Below are 17,704 nucleotides of genomic sequence, written 5' to 3'. Positions count from 1 at the left end.
AGGGTGATCATCACTCAAATTTTTTGTCACCTTAACTGTCAACTATTAACTGGCTCTAGGATCAAGAGAATTGAAAGAGACTCTTGTAGTCTTTTGGGGGGTTTTTTTAAACATAATTAAAACCTTCAGGAGCCAAGAAAACTATACCAAGTACAGTTCTAGAAATACGACATTAAGTAGGCACTCCCTATAAAAAGGTTTTTAAAAACTGAAGAAGTCCCAGAAACTATATATCCTTAGAGTCATTTTTGTTTATTTATCCTCCAACTTCTCACCACAGATTAGCATCTAAGGAGAAGTCACATTTGCCATGGAAGGGAAGAAAGGTCAACTAAAAATATTTTAAAGAGCAGGTTTCTGAAAAGTAGGGACCACATCTGTAATTTAACACTGCAGAGTACAAATCCATACTTGAGCAACTTTTAAAGGAGGGTCATGATGTCCCTAAGGAAAGTACCCCCAGTGAATAACTGAACTTCCGCACTATTTATTGAAAGTGTTACAGCCACACCTTTACAGAGAAGCTGGTTTTGGAGCATGCTCAAGAGTTCCTCTCAACAATCCCACCTCCCAAAAGAGAAAACAATGCAAAAGTACAGTTTCCCTACAGTAGCCTTCTGATTAGAGCTTTAAAACAAAATACAAGGTGGTATATAAGAAATGTACTAATTCAATCGTACCTCATATATAATTCTCTGTACAAGGTCAAATTCTCCCTCCAAAGAGGAATCTAGGAGTAAAGCAAGGGGGTTGAATTTCACCCTCATTCCATGAGCAATCCGCTCTGAACCAGTTTTACGCAAGTTTGTCCTTTTGCCCTGCAAAAGAAATGCACGGAAGGTTAAGGATCCCGGTTCTAAGCAAGAGACCAAAAAGCAACAAAAAGGGAGGAATAATATCTCAGCTGAGATAGTAAAAGGAACTTTGAAAATACATATATATATATATATATATTTAGCACTTAATGAATAAACCCACGTAACTAAGTGGGAAGAACCTAACTCTTTAAAGCCTAGTGAAAACTACATTTGGGTAACACGCACTAAGAGTATAATCTGCAGTAGGAAGTAGGCTGGTTCTCCGTCAAGGATCAAAATTAGCCAAGATTGGTCTTTAATTACCTAATACAGTAGCGCTAACCCCACATTATTAAACTGGGCAAGAGCACAAACTGAGAATTGTGAGAGCTGACATTTATTGAACGATTATTCATTTATTCCTCTTGAAAACCCTATTATCCCATTTTACAGATAAGGAAGTTGAGGCACACAGCCAGTAAACATCAGAGCTGGAATCCAAATCCAAGGAATCTGGCTTCTTCAAAGCCCCTCCTTTTAACCATATGCAACATAATGACTCCTGGGGGAAGGGGAGTGGAGCATATTATGAGGGTAAAAAATAAAGATTATTAGTCTGTCTTAGACATACCAGGGGGGAGTCCTACAAGTCTTAAAATGCTATCACTATTTTATATTTAAAAATTTAATTGTACTCCAAGACACATGGGTAAATTAACCATCTTTTCTACATTTTAATACATCAGGCTTAAAAAAATAAGGCAAATGTTAAAACTAGATCTAACATCCTGTAAGACAGGTTTCTTAAACACAGCCAACAGAGTGGAAACATTTCCTAGGGTGTGATATGCTGCACATACTTCTCTTTATTTTATTTCAGATGTGGAAAACTATTGAGTTTTGAAAAACGTTAAGTAGCAATGAATGTATTTCATAAATGTACAATGGCTAAAATGTTTCTGTCTCTTGAAAAAAAGAAAACAAGAGTAAATATTACATGGCTGAGATAATACAACTCATAAACAGTACAATCATACCCACTTTCAAACAACAGTACAAGACAGTGGCTTCTATTTCACTTGAACCAAGAAGGAAAATGTTTATAGATCACCTTCCCAGAAAGAGAATAACAGAATCTCACATGTTTAACTCAAAGAGAATCACGCCTCAGGACGGAGAAGCACAGAATTGTTAAAAAAGTGTTAACCTCTATTTTAAAACTTTTTTCACTAGAATTCAATGTTTACCATATAGAATTTTTAAACAAATGTCGACTGTAAACTAGTAGCTGAGGCAACTTTGGATAATCATTATCTTTGACTTCTACCACATCTAAAAGATGTAATAAGGGATCAAACATATAAAGCACTTAAAAAAAATCCTTACAATATGCTATTGTGCTTTTGCCCAGGTTTTAAAAATTCATAGCTTGGCATCCTACTGAAACAAAATGACTTCAAACTAAACTCTGAAAAAAACAACTTTAAAGACATTTTGGGATTCTGATTTTCTCTCACCTTTTTCAAAGTGACATAATAAACTTCCAAAGAAAAGCTTAATATTTGGAAGGAGTGCAGAAGACACGCCCAAGTCAAAACATACAAAGCTTTAGAATAACTTAGCGTCATCCAAAACCTATGGGACGCGGCAAAAGCAGTTCTAAGAGGAAAGTTTACAGTGATACAAACTTACCTCAGGAAACAGAAAAACCTCAAACAACCTAACCTTATATCTAAAGCAACTAGAGAAGGAAAAATAAACAAAACCCTAAGTTAGCAGAAGAAAAGAAATCACAAAGATCAGAGCAGAAATAAATGAACTAAAGATGAAGAAAACAACAGAAAAGGTCAATGAAACTAAAAGCTGGCTTTTTGAAAAGATAAACAAAATTGATACACCTTTAGCCAGACTCATCAAGGAAAAAAGGGAGAGGGCCCGAATCAACAAAATTAGAAATGAAAAAGGAGAAGTTACAACCGACACCACAGATATACAAAGGACCATAAGAGACTACTACAGGCAACTACATGCCAATAAAATAACTGTCCACACTAGAAGAAATGGACCAATTCTTAGAAAGGTACAATCTTCCAAGACTGAACCAGGAAGAAATAGAAAATATGAACGGACCAATTACAAGTACTGAAATAGAATAACTTAATGTCAGAGCACAAGGAAACCTGAGGGATCGCCATGATACCCAGAGACTTCAAACCAGGCTGAAGGAGAGGAAGAGGCTAAAGAGGGTCCACCCCACTCTCTGCTCAGTTACCTCCCCCAGCCCCCATTTCATCCAGAACCCTTCCAATTTTATCAGCATTGGAAGTTTGCGGTTCCACCTAAATATGACATTGAAAATAAATTTCACTGCTAGAAAAAGGAAAGTGTGAAAGAGTGATATCACCAATGAGAGAAGTGAAACCATCTGCCCGGTTTCACAGAGCTAAACTAGTGACCGAAAGTTCCAAGTCCACGTCTTTTCATTCCCAGTGTTGCCTTCCATAATATGTGACACCAGCTAGAGAAGAAACAGCAAACATGGTGTTTATAGGTATGAGAGCAAAACTTTGTTTCCTTCATAAAGAAAGGGGTTCTTCCCCCAAAATTAAAATGTTTGTGATGCTGAATATATTGCGTATTGATAACATTTATAAGATCCACTCTGTGCCAAGGGAACTGTAAAATAAAGGGCAAGCTGTGGAACACATTTGCTACAATAGGCAGTTTAAACACAGACCATCTTTTGTGAAAGGCCGGCTGTAAGTACTCACTGGTGTTTCACTGAGTAGTGACAACTAGCCACCTAGAAAGCTGTGACAAGACAAAGGGTTTCTGCAGTGACCACAAGACACCACAGTACTTACAGGAGGCAGAGAAACCTGCCCAGTGATCTCAGGCGGACGCAGGCTCACAGGGTCTTCTCCTGGGCCTTCTGGTTCCCCAGACGGGTACGGCGGGGGTGGGTAAGGGGGGTACTCCTCGAGGTACACGTCAAGCAGAGGGGGAGCTTCTGGGTTTGGCTCTTCCACGTTGTTCTGGAAACTTGGACTGCTGTCTGGGACTCCTTCAGGCTCATACTCAAGGCCTGGAGAAGGAGCGGGCAGGTCACTGCTCTCTGTACTGGCGCTCCCTGCTTCCCCCGGGGATACCGGCTCAGGGGCCAGAGGGAGCGCCTCCTCCTCTGGCTCCACGTGCAAATATGGATTCTGGGTCTCCATCGGGCTTTCCGGGCTGGCAGTCCCAGAAGTGGACTTGGATGCGTGTGCCGGGACGGAGATGGTCTCCATGGCAGCGATGGTGGTCCTCTGATACAGAAGTTTCTGAATATTCGGCCCATTAGGACCCTCTGGCTCTGTAATAGAACTGCGTTTCTTTAGTGGCCGTGGTGCGTTCGACAGTTTCTTTCGCAGGGCTTCTAGGTCAGCGTCGCTCTGGTTTCGGTAAGGATTAGATAAGAAAGGCAGTAATTTGGTTGGGCTCAGTGGCCTAGGAATTCTTTCGTTTTCCTGGGTCTCCTGAACTGAAGAAATGGGCTCTGTTTCAGGTTCCGGGCTGCCAGGTTTGCCCTGGGTATTGGAATAAATGTTCTCTGGGAGCTGCTGTGGGTTCTGGGCAGTAGCAATCACAGGCTTGCCATAAACTAATTGGAAATGGAAAAAAAGCCCTGATTAGTATTAATTAAACAAAACTAGCTAATAACAGACATAGCTAACAATAATTAAAGCCTCTTTTAATTTCATAGTTATTACATAACACCCTTCAATACAACTAATTTTTAAAAATAACAAACGACAAAGCAAGGTTTCCATCGTTGCATAATAAACTTATTACAGAATCAAAACCCTCATTGATTGTAAAGAGGTACCATTATTTTATGTACCAATATGAATGAAAATGCTGTCAATTATAATTGTAAGAAATCACAGACCGTAGTATCCAAATTTAAAATGTCAAAATGTAAAAAAAAATTAAAATAAAAATAAATAAATAAAACGTCAAAATGTGAAAACAATTTAGAATCAGTGAAAACTGGTGATCCTTTCACGTGTCCAGATTAAAACTAAACATGCACTATCCCATCTTTCACAATTTTCAAAAGGAAATCAATATGAGAAATCATTTGGCTTACAAAATTATTAATAACCACTTCTATTTACCAAAACTATTCTCCTTAAACATTCTGATTACATCATTACCTAATTCCCGAATGATTATATTAGCAGTTTTCACCAGACTCATGAAAAACAGTAAGATGTAGCATATATACTAATTCTCTGCTGTGTAATTACTTTCATGACATTCTGGGCCACAATTACGTGCTTATTTCATAACTAGAAAGCCATTTTCATTCCATTAAAACATAGTGAATTTTATTCCAGTCCCATAAGCTAATGACTCTTAGAAAGAACCCAACAAGTTACCAAATTATGTATGTTGAACACAAAGTAATCTTTTTGTGTTTTATATTTAACTAGCAACTGTGTCCTCATTAGAACAACTTAAAATATAGTAGAGAACATTCAAAAAAAAAAAAACATATACAGAGGCAGCTGTCTAATCCTCTATGCACCAAGAACATCTGGTCAGACCTACAGTGAAGACACATCCCTCTGCGCAGCGATCCCCTGCAGGCACTTTTCCCCACTCACCGAGGAGCTCGTCCGTGAGCAGGAAACAAACGCACACAGGAAATTCAACACAGAAGGCTATGTCATCGCTATAGGTTTTATTCATCAATTTTCATATTTATTTCATTCTACTCACATTTCATTTTATTCACCCACCATCTTCAGCTACTACAGTAGCTGACATTTAGCACAAACTCTCTTAAACTCCCCATGAAGAACAGAAGCCATAATGAAACAAATCTCTTAGGACAAAAGCATCCGTCAAAAGAGGTACAAGTCACTGTGCTGTTTACTGATGGACAGCAGCGCTGGTGTAGGATGGAAACGCATCCACGCAGGTGAAGATGAGACCAAGAATCTTACCGCTCGCAAAGTGGGGCCCTCGGGAATGGGACTTGGTCAACGCGCTCTGCACGGCCTGCTGGAAGTTTTTGCCGGGAGCCTGGTGCTGGGTATACATGGAGTATATGGAGCTGGTAGCCACGGTCTGGGGTTTTCTGAAGGGCGGAAGGAGGGTGTCCTTGGAAGGCTGAGGCGTGAAGGGCCGGACGGCAGCAGCAGGGGGACTTTCTTGCTTAGAACCTGGAGGAAGGCTCTGGTCTGCTTGGCCAACTGAAGGCATGCTGGCAGCCAGCAGGACCCTCTGCTGCTGCCCTGCTGGTTTGGGTTTGTTTCCCATGGATGCAACAGCCGCTGACAACTGCTGAGGGTTTCCATCTGGCTTAATGTCTGAGGGCGACTGATTAGTTTGTCCAAAATAAGGCAAATTAATCTGTTTTGGTTTTGATGGAACAGGAGGTGGTACCTTAGCGACATTCTTATTTGCAGCCTGTAAACACACACAACAGCCGATTAAAATACTGTGTAACTGGGTATACAGGATGTTCCAGACAACCTAAACTTCACAAATGTTAAGTACAGACTGAAAAGACTACCTCTACATTTAAAAATCATTAAAAACTTTTAAATCTCTGAACTAAATCACACACGTAAAAGGAACTTCAGTAATGCAATACAATTCCTGCCCCGTACGATTTCCTCCGCATTGCCCCTTCCTATTTGGGCAACTATAAGTGGCCACTTGAAAACTTTTAACTGCCATTTTACATATTCACGGACGGCACCAATAACTGAAAACCGTTCTCGTTCATCGGAACTTCACGCCATCTGGGCCACGTGGTTAAAAAAAACTCCTAACTTGGAGGATGCAGCCACAGACTGGTTATCAAAGGTTGGGATCCTAACAGTTATGGAAGATTCATCATCAGCTTGCTTGACATGACCTAAGCTCCAAATGTTGAAGAAACAAGGTAACTGAGCAGCACAAATACAATGTGCTTCAATGGACTAGTATTTGTTTAGAGAATCACACAAAATATGACCCAGAAGCAAGCATGTTAGTCATGTTCCAGTACGATGTGAGACCACAAATATACTCAAGCAACAGAATTTAAAACAACAGGATGCTGTTGTATTTTCTAATCTTCCAGATAAATTTTGTTTTTTTCTCTCCCTTGCATATAATACTTTCTCTCTTCTAAAAAAAAAAAAAGTATATAGAATTACCGTTAAATCTTAAAACTGGGATATTCTCGAGTACCTGAGCATCCCGCAAGATATCTTCACTGCTCTGGTTCTTCCGGAGGGTACCAAAGGCGGGTGGGGCGGCAGACTGGTCCACGGTGTCAAACATTGAAAAGGGACGCACTTTCTTCTCCTTCTCCCTCAGCGGAACCTCCCCATCATCAGCTGAAGAAGACAGGAAAAAAAAAAAGAATCACACTGATAATCAAACTGCTTGGAATAAAATTTCTTATTCACACATGTTTCTCTCTCCTCAAATGTATACCCACTAAATGCTCTTCTATTCTTAAATTAAGTTGATTAAAGGATAACCCAACACTACAATGCTCGTACCTTAATTCCCTGGCTAAATGAAGCTGTTCTGGAAATAAACACAGTCCCTGGTCTTAACACACCAGAAAATAAGCTATCTAAAAAAGAATACACAGAACCTTTAGATGCCCAAAACAGAATATTCAGGAACAGCACAAGTAAACCTCACCTTGGTCTGGAGCGTTCCCAGAGCTTTTGGACACAGAAGCAGAGGCTTGTTGGCTCGAGAAAAGGTCTGAATTCGGAGGAGTCCAATCAGGGCCAAGCAGATGGATTTTAGAGCCTAGAACACAGAAAAGCAACTGCAATAACCCAGCATTCTAAGGAGATGTTTAATGGTTCACTTTGCTGCTGAGAAGTTAAATCTCTAAAAATGGGTTTAAATCTCAGACTCACAAAAACCCCAGTAAACTTACTTAGAAAACATCAGATTTTATACTTGTAAATTTAAGAGTGTTCCTGCTGACTCAAACAAATTAATCACCATCAACAGAAAGTCCGTTTGAAGCAGCAAGGATGCATTACTCACCAGGTAAGAAAACATCACCATCCCGCCCAGAAAACGCCTTCCAATCTAGCAGACCAAGGGCTCGCTGGTGTGTCTTACATAACCACCACAAGTGATGCACACACAACAAAGGCAAAAACACGGACTTTCAGCCCATGACTCTGACCACAGTCTTGGGTAAATCAGAGTATTCAGGTTTTTTCTACACTGGTATTTAAGTTTCAAAGCCATAGCTTTTATTTTTCCTTAAAAAAAAAAAAACAAAACTACCTCTTTCTACAATAAAACCCAGACTATGCAGCATTACTGCTTCACAGTGGTAATTACTGCAAAATAATAAATAATTTTAAAGTTAGCTATTATTTACACATGATAGTGGTTAGGGAAAAGAGACGATTCTATTTTTTTTTTTCTCCAGGGGTCAGTTTAATAAGCTCATTCAAGGATGTTTTTTGCCCTGCTTTTCCTACAACTCTTCCTTCCTTTTTTCCTCCTATTATAAAAGTCTGGCTTGCACCTGCCCCCCGCCCCCGGCCAAGTATCTGAGGACTACACACAGAAAGCAAAGACCACTAACACAAGAAGCCTCTGTTACTTTCACTTTTATCTCCCAATATGTTTATTCCCTTTATTCTAAAACTTATCATCAGGCAAATTCTCACACAGGAACACATACGAATAGCAAACACCAATCATCAACAGAATGGGCCCATTCACTGCCACGCACTCTGTGGAGACACCACGACTAACATATCTGGAGTGTTTACACCACAAGGAAAGTTCTCAACTTATTCACATCAGATCAAAACTGCCTTATTAACGAGAAGGAATTCAAAACAACTTCCAGGTTTTTAAAAACCTGATCTTTTATTTCATTTCCTGAACAGAACCCTATATTACTTAGGGTTAAGAAAATTATCATTTCTTAACCCCAAAGAACACAAGGAGATTCTTGGAACTGCCACATGAACAAGGGATAGGAAGACATCTTTTTAAACTCAAACTTGGATAAAAAAAAAAACTAAATTAAAAAAAAAAAAGGACTTGCTGTGAAGCACAAATAAAAGGAAGGTATACAAAAACAACAAACAAATAAATAAATAACTCAAATTTGGGGGAAAATCATAGTGAGCACGGGAACAACTAAGCCCTGGAAGGACTTGGAAATGCCTGGTTTTACCTTTCACTTGTGAAGCGGCCCCAGATCTCATGTTGGGCAGTGTCTGGACTTTCATGGACCCCTCGGAAGCCTGCATGGCCCCAGGCCCATCGGGCAGGGCCGGCTTCACCAGAAGCTCAGGCCTCGAGGGAATCCGGGGCATAGTTGACGACTGGATATAGGGACCGACCGCAGCCACTCGACTCGGCCCCGACGCCCCCGGCTGGGGCAGGTGTCCATCAGACGAAACCTTAGGAGAAAGCACAGAGCCTTTAGTATTGCAAGTCAGGCTGGATCTGACTCAGAAAAGCCTGTGACGTGTTCATAATTTTGTTAAAAATCGGCACTTTCAGGATCTAGCCATCAAATCTACAAGAGATGTCCCCGAACAAAAACACCCCATGGTGAACTCTCACCCACACTTTATTACAAGAATTAGAAAACAGAGCAGAGCTCCGTAGGTGATAATATTAAAAGTATAAGAACAGCGGATTCTCTTTCAAGAAGTCACAGGTCCCGTCCCTTTCCAGAGGACGCACCGAGCAATGATTCTAAAGATGCTGCTGCAAGTACTGACCTCACTGGGATGGTCGTCGTCCCCTCCTCCCGCCCCCTGCCAACAGCACACTTACTGGAAGGTTCTCTTTCTGCTGCAGGGCCGCCTTCTTCTTCCACAGCCGGTCCCTGAGCTCATTAACACGCTTGTCCATGACCGCCACTTCTGAATTGCGCTTATTCAAGCACTCCCTCTGTTGTTGCAGCTTGGCATTCTGCTCCAGGTTCAGTTTGTTTCTTAACTGAACAAAATTAAGGGAATAAAAGGTAGCCAAGGAGTAGGAAGAAAAATTTCTCAAACAGATAATCACATGGCTCGCTATTATACAATTTCTAAAAATGTAAGGTCCCCCCACACTTCTCATCTCATGGTTTAAAATTAAGTGTTGGACCACCAGCTGTGGTCATAAGGAACACCTCAGATTTCCTGTTTGAGGTACTATAAAGTTTATTCTGGATTCTGCAGGGTTTAGGTCTTCCTCCTCCTCCCGGCTTTAAGGAAAAGAGGCCGAAATCCAGGACTTCCTGCCCCTTATGTGGACAATGCTGTCGTCCTAGAGAGGATGCGCCACTGAATGTCACAGGCGGCCACAGTTTACCTGCAGCTCCTTGTACAGCCGGTCAAGCTCAGCCACCGCGGACTGGTTGTCATGGTGACCATCAATCCTGCCGTTCTTGAGCATCTCTAGCTGTCTTGTAAGTTCCTCTACTTTTGACACAGCCAGAACGAGCTCCCTCTGCTTTTGCTGGAACAAACTATTCATCTGTTCAATTTCCTCCACTAAAGTAAGAACAAGAAAAGCAACAGTAGTTGAAAAGAAAAATGAGAATGGACTGCTTTCCGGGCAACCAGGATGTACCATAAACTTCCTCATAAAAAGTAGAGAAAATTTTCAGAAATGTCCTAGAATCAACCTATTCCTTTATAAGCACCTCTAAATCAAACAGACATCTCTAAATCAAATCACTAAAATTTTAATTAAAATGGTATTGTAGGGCTTCCCTGGTGGCGCAGTGGTTGAGAGTCTGCCTGCCAATGCAGGGGACACGGGTTCAAGCCCCGGTCCAGGAAGATCCCACATGCCGCAGAGCGGCTGGGCCCATGAGTCACGGCTGCCGAGCCTGCGCGTCTGGAGCCTGTGCTCCGCAACGGGAGAGGCCACAACAGTGAGAGGCCCGTGTACCGCAAAAAAAAAAAAAAAAAAAAAAGGTATTGTAATAGATGGAGCCACTATATGCATAAAAATCCTTACTTTCATCAAATTTTCAGTCGAAGAAAGAGGACTTCAATGCAGGGGGCCTGGGTTCCATCCTTGGTCAGGGAACTAGATCCCTCATGCATGCCACAACTAAGAGTTCCCATGCCACAACTAAGGAGCCCTGGAGTCGCAACTAAGGAGCCCACCTGCTACAACTAAGACCTGGTGCAACCCAAAAATAAATAAATAAATAAATGGGGGGGTGGAAACTACTACTACTACTATGTTTTCCAAAGGGAACTTGGAAACCTTGTCTAAAACATTCAACAGCTGAATTCAATTCAGGGGGAACCAGCAGCATCAAAACTGCAGTGAAGGGCTTCCCTGGTGGCGCAGTGGTTGAGAGTCCGCCTGCCGATGCAGGGGACACAGGTTCGTGCCCCGGTCCGGGAAGATCCCACATGCCGCGGAGCGGCTGGGCCCGTGAGCCATGGCCGCTGAGCCTGCACGTCTGGAGCCTGTGCTCCGCAACGGGAGAGGCCACAACAGTGAGAGGCCCGCGTACCGCAAAAAAAAAAAACTCCAGTGAATTATACTTTTCCCAAAAAATCCTTTTAAGTTGATCGACATACAGAGTCTCATCTTACTCTTCTTACTTACTACAAATTTATATAAACTTCCTACACCAACGTGTTTTCTTATACCAATGCGTTTTCTTACACCCAAACAGTTTAACACTGTAGCATTTAACACTGAGGTAAACCAAATGGGAGCAACTCACCAAGTTTCCCGTTGCTTAGCCTCTTCTGTTCCACGTGGCCTTTAAGTGCTCTCACTTTTTTCAGCTTAGCTTCCTGATTCTCAGCTATTTCTTTGAGCCTCTTAAGCTTCTCCTGTTCAGCAGCTTGTTGCTGTTGACGTTGATCTTGCTGTTTCAAAAACTTTAAGCGCTGTTCCTGCAGATATAAGCCATCATCAGACATGTCATTTTAAACAGCAGACCACTAACCCACAATTAATCTAACCACACCCTGAGGTGCCCAGGCTGAGGTACACCGGTGGCGTCGCTCTGGTCTCACCATCTGTCCTACACGCTATCAGAACCACCTGGGGAGTTTGTGAAAAACAGACTCTCCCAGGCCCAAGCGTAGAAACTACCTCTTAGGGGGTAAGATCCAGGAATCAGTATTTTTATCCAAGTGGTCCTTATGCAGCAAGCAAGCAGGGATCCTTGAACTAGTTTTCATGAGCTGCGGCTATCATTTTAAGAAGGAGCTCATGTAGAGGGGGAGGCAGTCAAAGAAAGCTGTTAAATGATACACTTCGAAGTCCAATTTGGATTCAAACCCAAGCTCTGCCACTTATTAGCTATGAGACTTTGGGCAAATTACATAATCTCACCAAATCCACAAGTCTGTGTCTTCACCTATAAAATGAGATGATCACTAGTCCTCCTAGGGCTACACTGAGGATTAAATGCAATGTGAAATGTAAATCTCTGTCAACAGTATTGTACATAGTTAGTACACACTCAATACACCTAGAAAAGAGCTAAAGAACTACTTAATGCCTTTAGAAAACTGCAATAATGCAACTTACAATTTTATTTCTAGTATATTAAAATTTTTAACTGAGTAGTATAGCCACACAATTTATAATCAAGGGTAAATTTCACAGATTAATACGGCTAAAACATACAAATAACACAGAAATAGTTTCAAAATAAGACCCTGAGGGGAGAGAGTTATTCTGTTAACAATCAACCTTTTTCTTTGAATTCATGTCCTTGCAACTCAAGGAATGCTGTGTCAGCATCACATGGGACCTTGTTAGAAATGCAAAATGTCAGACTCCAACCCACACGTACTGAATCAAAATATGCATTTTTAACACGATCCCTAGGTGATTTGTATGCGTATTAAAGTTTGAGAAGCAACGATACACATGATTTTGAAAAAGCTGGTGTCTGGCATCAAAAGTAGAAAGGATGCATTGGAACCCTAGGAAGTATTCCAGGGAAGGCCACCGTGCATGTTGAGAACCACCTTAAAGAATCCCTGGCCATCACTTCAAAGCCCTGCTGGGGACCTTGCTACTCAAACCCTCAAGTTGTTCACCCCAAGTGAACTTACAGTCCCTCAAAGACTGGTCGGCGGCAGAGACTGGGTATTTAGACCAGGGGCTGGGAGACCTGCAGGCGAAATCCAGCTTGCTATCCGTGTTGTAAGTGAAGTCTTCTCGGCACACTGCCACACCCATTCGTCTATGGCTGCTTTCCTGCTACAAGTGCAGAGCTCAGACAGCACAGCCTGCAAAGCCTAAACTATCTCAGCCCTTTACAGACAAAGTCTGACAACGTCTAGCTTAGACTAGAAGCCCATGGCTGGCAGAAGCAGCAACAGGGAGACTGGTTTTGATAGAAATGGAGAGGCTTCCCATACTTTCTTTGTCCAAGGACAGGATAAGAATTAGGTGGTGGGTGAAGAATGTCCCCAGATGGAACAGATGTATACGTATAACTGATTCACTTTGTTATAAAGCAAAAACTAACACACCGGGCTTCCCTGGTGGCGCAGTGGTTGAGAGTCCGCCTGCCGATGCAGGGGACACGGGTTCGTGCCCCGATCCCGGAAGATCCCACATGCCGCGGAGCGGCTGGGCCCACGAGCCATGGCCGCGGAGCCTGTGTGTCCGGAGCCTGTGCTCCGCAACGGGAGAGGCCACAGCAGTGAGAGGCCCGCGTACAGCAAAAAAAAAAAAAAAAAAACTAACACACCATGGTAAAGCAATTATACTCTAATAAAGATGTTTAAAAAAAAAAAAAAAAAAGAATGTCCCCAGATAAAGGTAAGCAGCCTGTTACCAGGGCCAAGCAGCAGGTGGGGACAGGTTTGCATGAGCAGCAAGCTCCTCTTGCTGTAGTAATGATTCAGGAGAAGGTTAGCCCAGAGTTGTGCCTACAAGCAAAGCTGAAAGGTTCTTTCCGCCGTTCCTGTTTTACTGATACTCAACATAGCGTGGTTAACTCTGATCAGAATGGTGGTCAGGAAGATCTGGAACAACTGGATGATTTAAGGTTTCTACAAAATGCTGTAGTGAAGAGAAGAAAGCAGGTACCCTTCAGGTTGATGGTATCAACACGTATCTATGAGGTAACGGGTTTACTAGTGAGGATGGGATGTAAACGGCTTTACACACACATTAACAGGAGTGGCCTGTTAGGTCTTTGAAAACACGATATTACCTTAGTGGCCAGCATTTGTTGCTGGGCCTCAATCTGTTGTTGCTGGCGAGATGCCATTTCCTGAAGTTCTGCAAGTGTCAGGTCCATCCTAGGACTATTAACCTACCAAAAAAAAAAAAAAATGCAAACAATCCAACTTAGTACAAAATGATCACAGAGATTCCTCCCTCAAAGGCCTATTTATAAGTGTCGCCTGAACCAATCATGACAAAATTATTTAGCCATTTTTCTCCCATGATATTAAAGAAATCATTAACTTTTATATTAATACCCCACATTGACTTATTAACGTATATAACATACAGACCAACACTCTTCTAAGGTGTAAATTTAAATTAACTAGTTTCAATAGTCAGTGACACAGATGGAACAATTTGGAATTACCTCGTTCTGTAATTAATTGAAATTAGGAAGGCAGTGTTTGACCATATTAAACATGATACTGGGACACTGGCAGCAAACCTAGAATACAGTCATCAAAACACCCTTTAAAACTATGACACTAGAATTTTTAAAATTCAAGATACATTGGGTCATCAGGGACAAAGCAAGATGTCCACTCTCTAAACATCCATTGGACGTGGTCCTAAGAGGTTTAACCAGTGCCACAGAACAAAAAAGTAGAAATAAACTGTATCCAGATTGAAAATGAAAAAGTTCCTTTTCTGTCTTTACACAAAGACAACACAATCATCTATGAAGAAAATCCTATGGAATCTACAAAAAAGCTACCAGAATAATTTATTTAGCAAGAATGCAGGATAAAACATCAATATGCCAAAATCAATTATATTTCTATATATTAGCAACAACCAGAAACTGAAAAAAAAAATTATTTTAGTACCATTAACAATAGCATAAAAAACATGAAGCACTTAGGAATAAATTTAACACAAGATGAGCCAGATCTGCACACTGAGAACTTGAAAACATGGCTGAGAGAGAGAAGACTTAAATAAATGGCGAAGTGGTGCTCATGAACCGAAAAACTCAATATTGTCAAGACGGCAATTCTTCCCAAACTGATCTACAGAGTCAACAGAATCCCAACCAAAATCCCAGCAGGCTTTTTTTGTATAAATTGACAACCAAATTCTAAAATTCCATATGGAAGTGCAAAGGACATACAGTAGCCAAAACTCTGAAAAGAATGAAGTTGAAAACATACACTACCTGACTTCAAGACTTACCCTGTTTCAGTAACCAATGCAGTGTGTTACTGACATCATGATAGATAAACAGATCAATTGTACAGGATAGAGAGTACAAAAATTAGACCCACACATACATGGGGTAATTGATTTTAGAAAAAAAAGCAACTGAGTGGAGAAAGTTTAGTGTTTTCAACAAATACTGCCTGTACAACTGCTATCCATATACGAAAAACAAAATGAACTTTAACTCTCACACCGTATGCAAATGTTACCGCAAAATGGATCATAAACTTAGATGTGAAATCTAAAACTACAAAACTTCTAAACTGATCAATTATACTGTATTAAAATTAAGAACAAGTCGTAGACTGGGAAAAATATTTGCAAATCATCTATCTAATAAAAAACTTGGATCCAGAATATATAAAGAAGCCTTAAACTCAGTAAGAAGAAAGTAAACAACCCAATAAAGAAATAATTAAGCAAAAGAGGTGAACAAATACTTCACCAAAGACAATACGCAAATGGCAAATAAGCACATGATAGATACCCAACATCATTAGCCATTAGAGAAATACAAATTAAAACCACAATGTAATACCACTACACACCTATTAGACAGCCAAAATGAAAAGGACTGACCACACCAAATGTTGGCAAGGATGTGGAAAAGCTAGAACTCTCTGGTGGGGAATGTAAAATAAAACAATCACTTTGGAAAACACTCTGGCAGCCTTTTAAAAGTTAACATACAACACACCATTGTAAAGCAATTATAATCCAATAAAGATGTTAAAAAAAAAAAGTTAACATACATCTACCAAATGACCCAACCATTCCACTCCTAAGTATTCACTCAAGAGAAATAAAAGTATATGTCCATACAAAGATGTGTACCCAAATATTCATTGTAGCTTGATATGGAGTAACTGGCAACAACCCAAATGTCCATCAACAGATAAATGGATAAGGAGTGGTGTAACCAGACAATGAAGTATCTCTCAGCAATAAAAAGGAATCAACTATTGATACACACAGCAAAATGGATTAATCTCAAAATAATTATCCTGAGTAAATGCAGACAAAAAGAGTACATACTGGATGGCTCCATTTACCCTAGATTCTAGAAAATATAACTAATTTGTAGTGACAGAAAGGAGACTTGCTAGCAGTTCCCTGAGGATGGGGAGGGAGGCAAGAAGGAAAGGATTACAGAAGGACATAAGGAAACTTTTGGGGCGGGAGGGGGTGATGGATATGTTCATTATCTTGATTATGGTAATGGCTTCACAGGTATACACATATGTCAAAACTTATCAAACTGTATACCTGAAATATGTGCAGTTTATTATATGACAATTATACTTCTATCGAGATGTTTTTTAAAAACCCAGTGATGGGACTTCCCTGGTAGTCCAGTGGTTAAGACTCTGTGTTTCCAGTGCAGGGGGCATGGGTTCGATCTTTGGTCGGGAAACTACGATCTCGCATGCTGCGTGGCCGAAAAAATAAATAAAAAATAAAAAACCCAGCGATAGGGAAAGATACATTGTGTCAAGATGCACTGAAATCCTGTTAATGGTTGAGGCCATTTTTGTTATCGTCATATCAACCTTTCTTCACTGTAAGATAAATATGAGATCAGAGAATAGAAACAGGAAGAATTTGGGGGGGAAAAACAAAGAATTTGGGGAAAGGCAGAGTAGAAGCAAATGTAGGTTGGAGAGAGGTAATTTAGCTAATCCTTAACAGTATTAAAAATTCTAAGCTCTGGGGCTTCCCTGGTGGCGCAGTGGTTGAGAATCCGCCTGCCGATGCAGGGGACATGGGTTCGTGCCCCGGTCTGGGAAGATCCCACATGCCGCGGAGCAGCTGGGCCCGTGAGCCATGGCCGCTGAGCCTGCGCGTCCGGAGCCTGTGCTCCGCAATGGGAGAGGCCACAACAGTGAGAGGCCCGCGTACCACAAAAAAAAAAAAAAAAAAATTCTAAGCTCTGAAAAGAAAATGCCTACAAGGAATCCCAAGGATACCTGCTAAAATTCATATGCAGTAGCAAGAGTATTAATAATCATTAATCGCTAAAAACGATGACGGCAACAAATAAAATCACCAAAAAAACAGACACTTCCTCCAACCTGCTCAACATTTGTTTTGTTCTGAATTTATGGTATATTCAGCATTTGAATTCTTTCGACAGCCACGTGGAGATCATTAAAATTAACCGTTTTGAAGAAATAAATTTAAAATAAGCCTTTTAAAAAGGGTCATCCTTAATAACCCACTGAAAAAAAAAGTAACAGTGAATGAGAGTTAAAGGTTAAAAAAGCAGTATCACTGTGGTCCATACACGGCATGGGTAACAATGATCACTTACGCCATTCTCCTTTCTTCGATGTTCACCTGGAACTTTTACACCATTTCTTTTTAAACTTGGATCCTGAGACCTTGGTCCGCTCACTAGGCACAAAATTCAGAAAGCAGGCATTAACACTAGAGTTGACAGATAGTTTAAGTCCCAGTTCATTTCTCAGTTCTGTTGTTAATGCTCTCTGATATTTTAAGTT

General features: G+C 40.9%; 1 protein-coding gene across 3 annotated transcripts in view; it reads right to left on the bottom strand.

Annotated features, from left to right (window-relative positions):
• The window catches only part of TP53BP2 (tumor protein p53 binding protein 2), a 193,791-nt gene that overhangs the window by 10,044 nt on the left and 166,043 nt on the right, over positions 1 to 17,704 (bottom strand). For all 3 annotated transcript variants that reach the window (XM_060091386.1, XM_060091387.1, XM_060091385.1), the window contains 11 exons: positions 17,515 to 17,597; positions 13,987 to 14,088; positions 11,524 to 11,698; positions 10,143 to 10,324; positions 9,621 to 9,785; positions 9,010 to 9,238; positions 7,491 to 7,604; positions 7,026 to 7,174; positions 5,789 to 6,254; positions 3,662 to 4,437; positions 681 to 818 (listed from right to left, as the gene is read on the bottom strand). In XM_060091386.1, the coding sequence (XP_059947369.1) occupies positions 681 to 818; positions 3,662 to 4,437; positions 5,789 to 6,254; positions 7,026 to 7,174; positions 7,491 to 7,604; positions 9,010 to 9,238; positions 9,621 to 9,785; positions 10,143 to 10,324; positions 11,524 to 11,698; positions 13,987 to 14,088; positions 17,515 to 17,597 (2,579 nt within the window). The remainder of the gene's footprint in view (positions 1 to 680; positions 819 to 3,661; positions 4,438 to 5,788; positions 6,255 to 7,025; positions 7,175 to 7,490; positions 7,605 to 9,009; positions 9,239 to 9,620; positions 9,786 to 10,142; positions 10,325 to 11,523; positions 11,699 to 13,986; positions 14,089 to 17,514; positions 17,598 to 17,704) is intronic.

Source organism: Mesoplodon densirostris, chromosome 2 (assembly GCF_025265405.1).
Source record: "Mesoplodon densirostris isolate mMesDen1 chromosome 2, mMesDen1 primary haplotype, whole genome shotgun sequence".
Classification (NCBI taxonomy): domain Eukaryota; kingdom Metazoa; phylum Chordata; class Mammalia; order Artiodactyla; family Ziphiidae; genus Mesoplodon; species Mesoplodon densirostris.
Note: the sequence above shows the minus strand (reverse complement) of the source record. Positions and strands in the feature narration are given on the sequence as shown.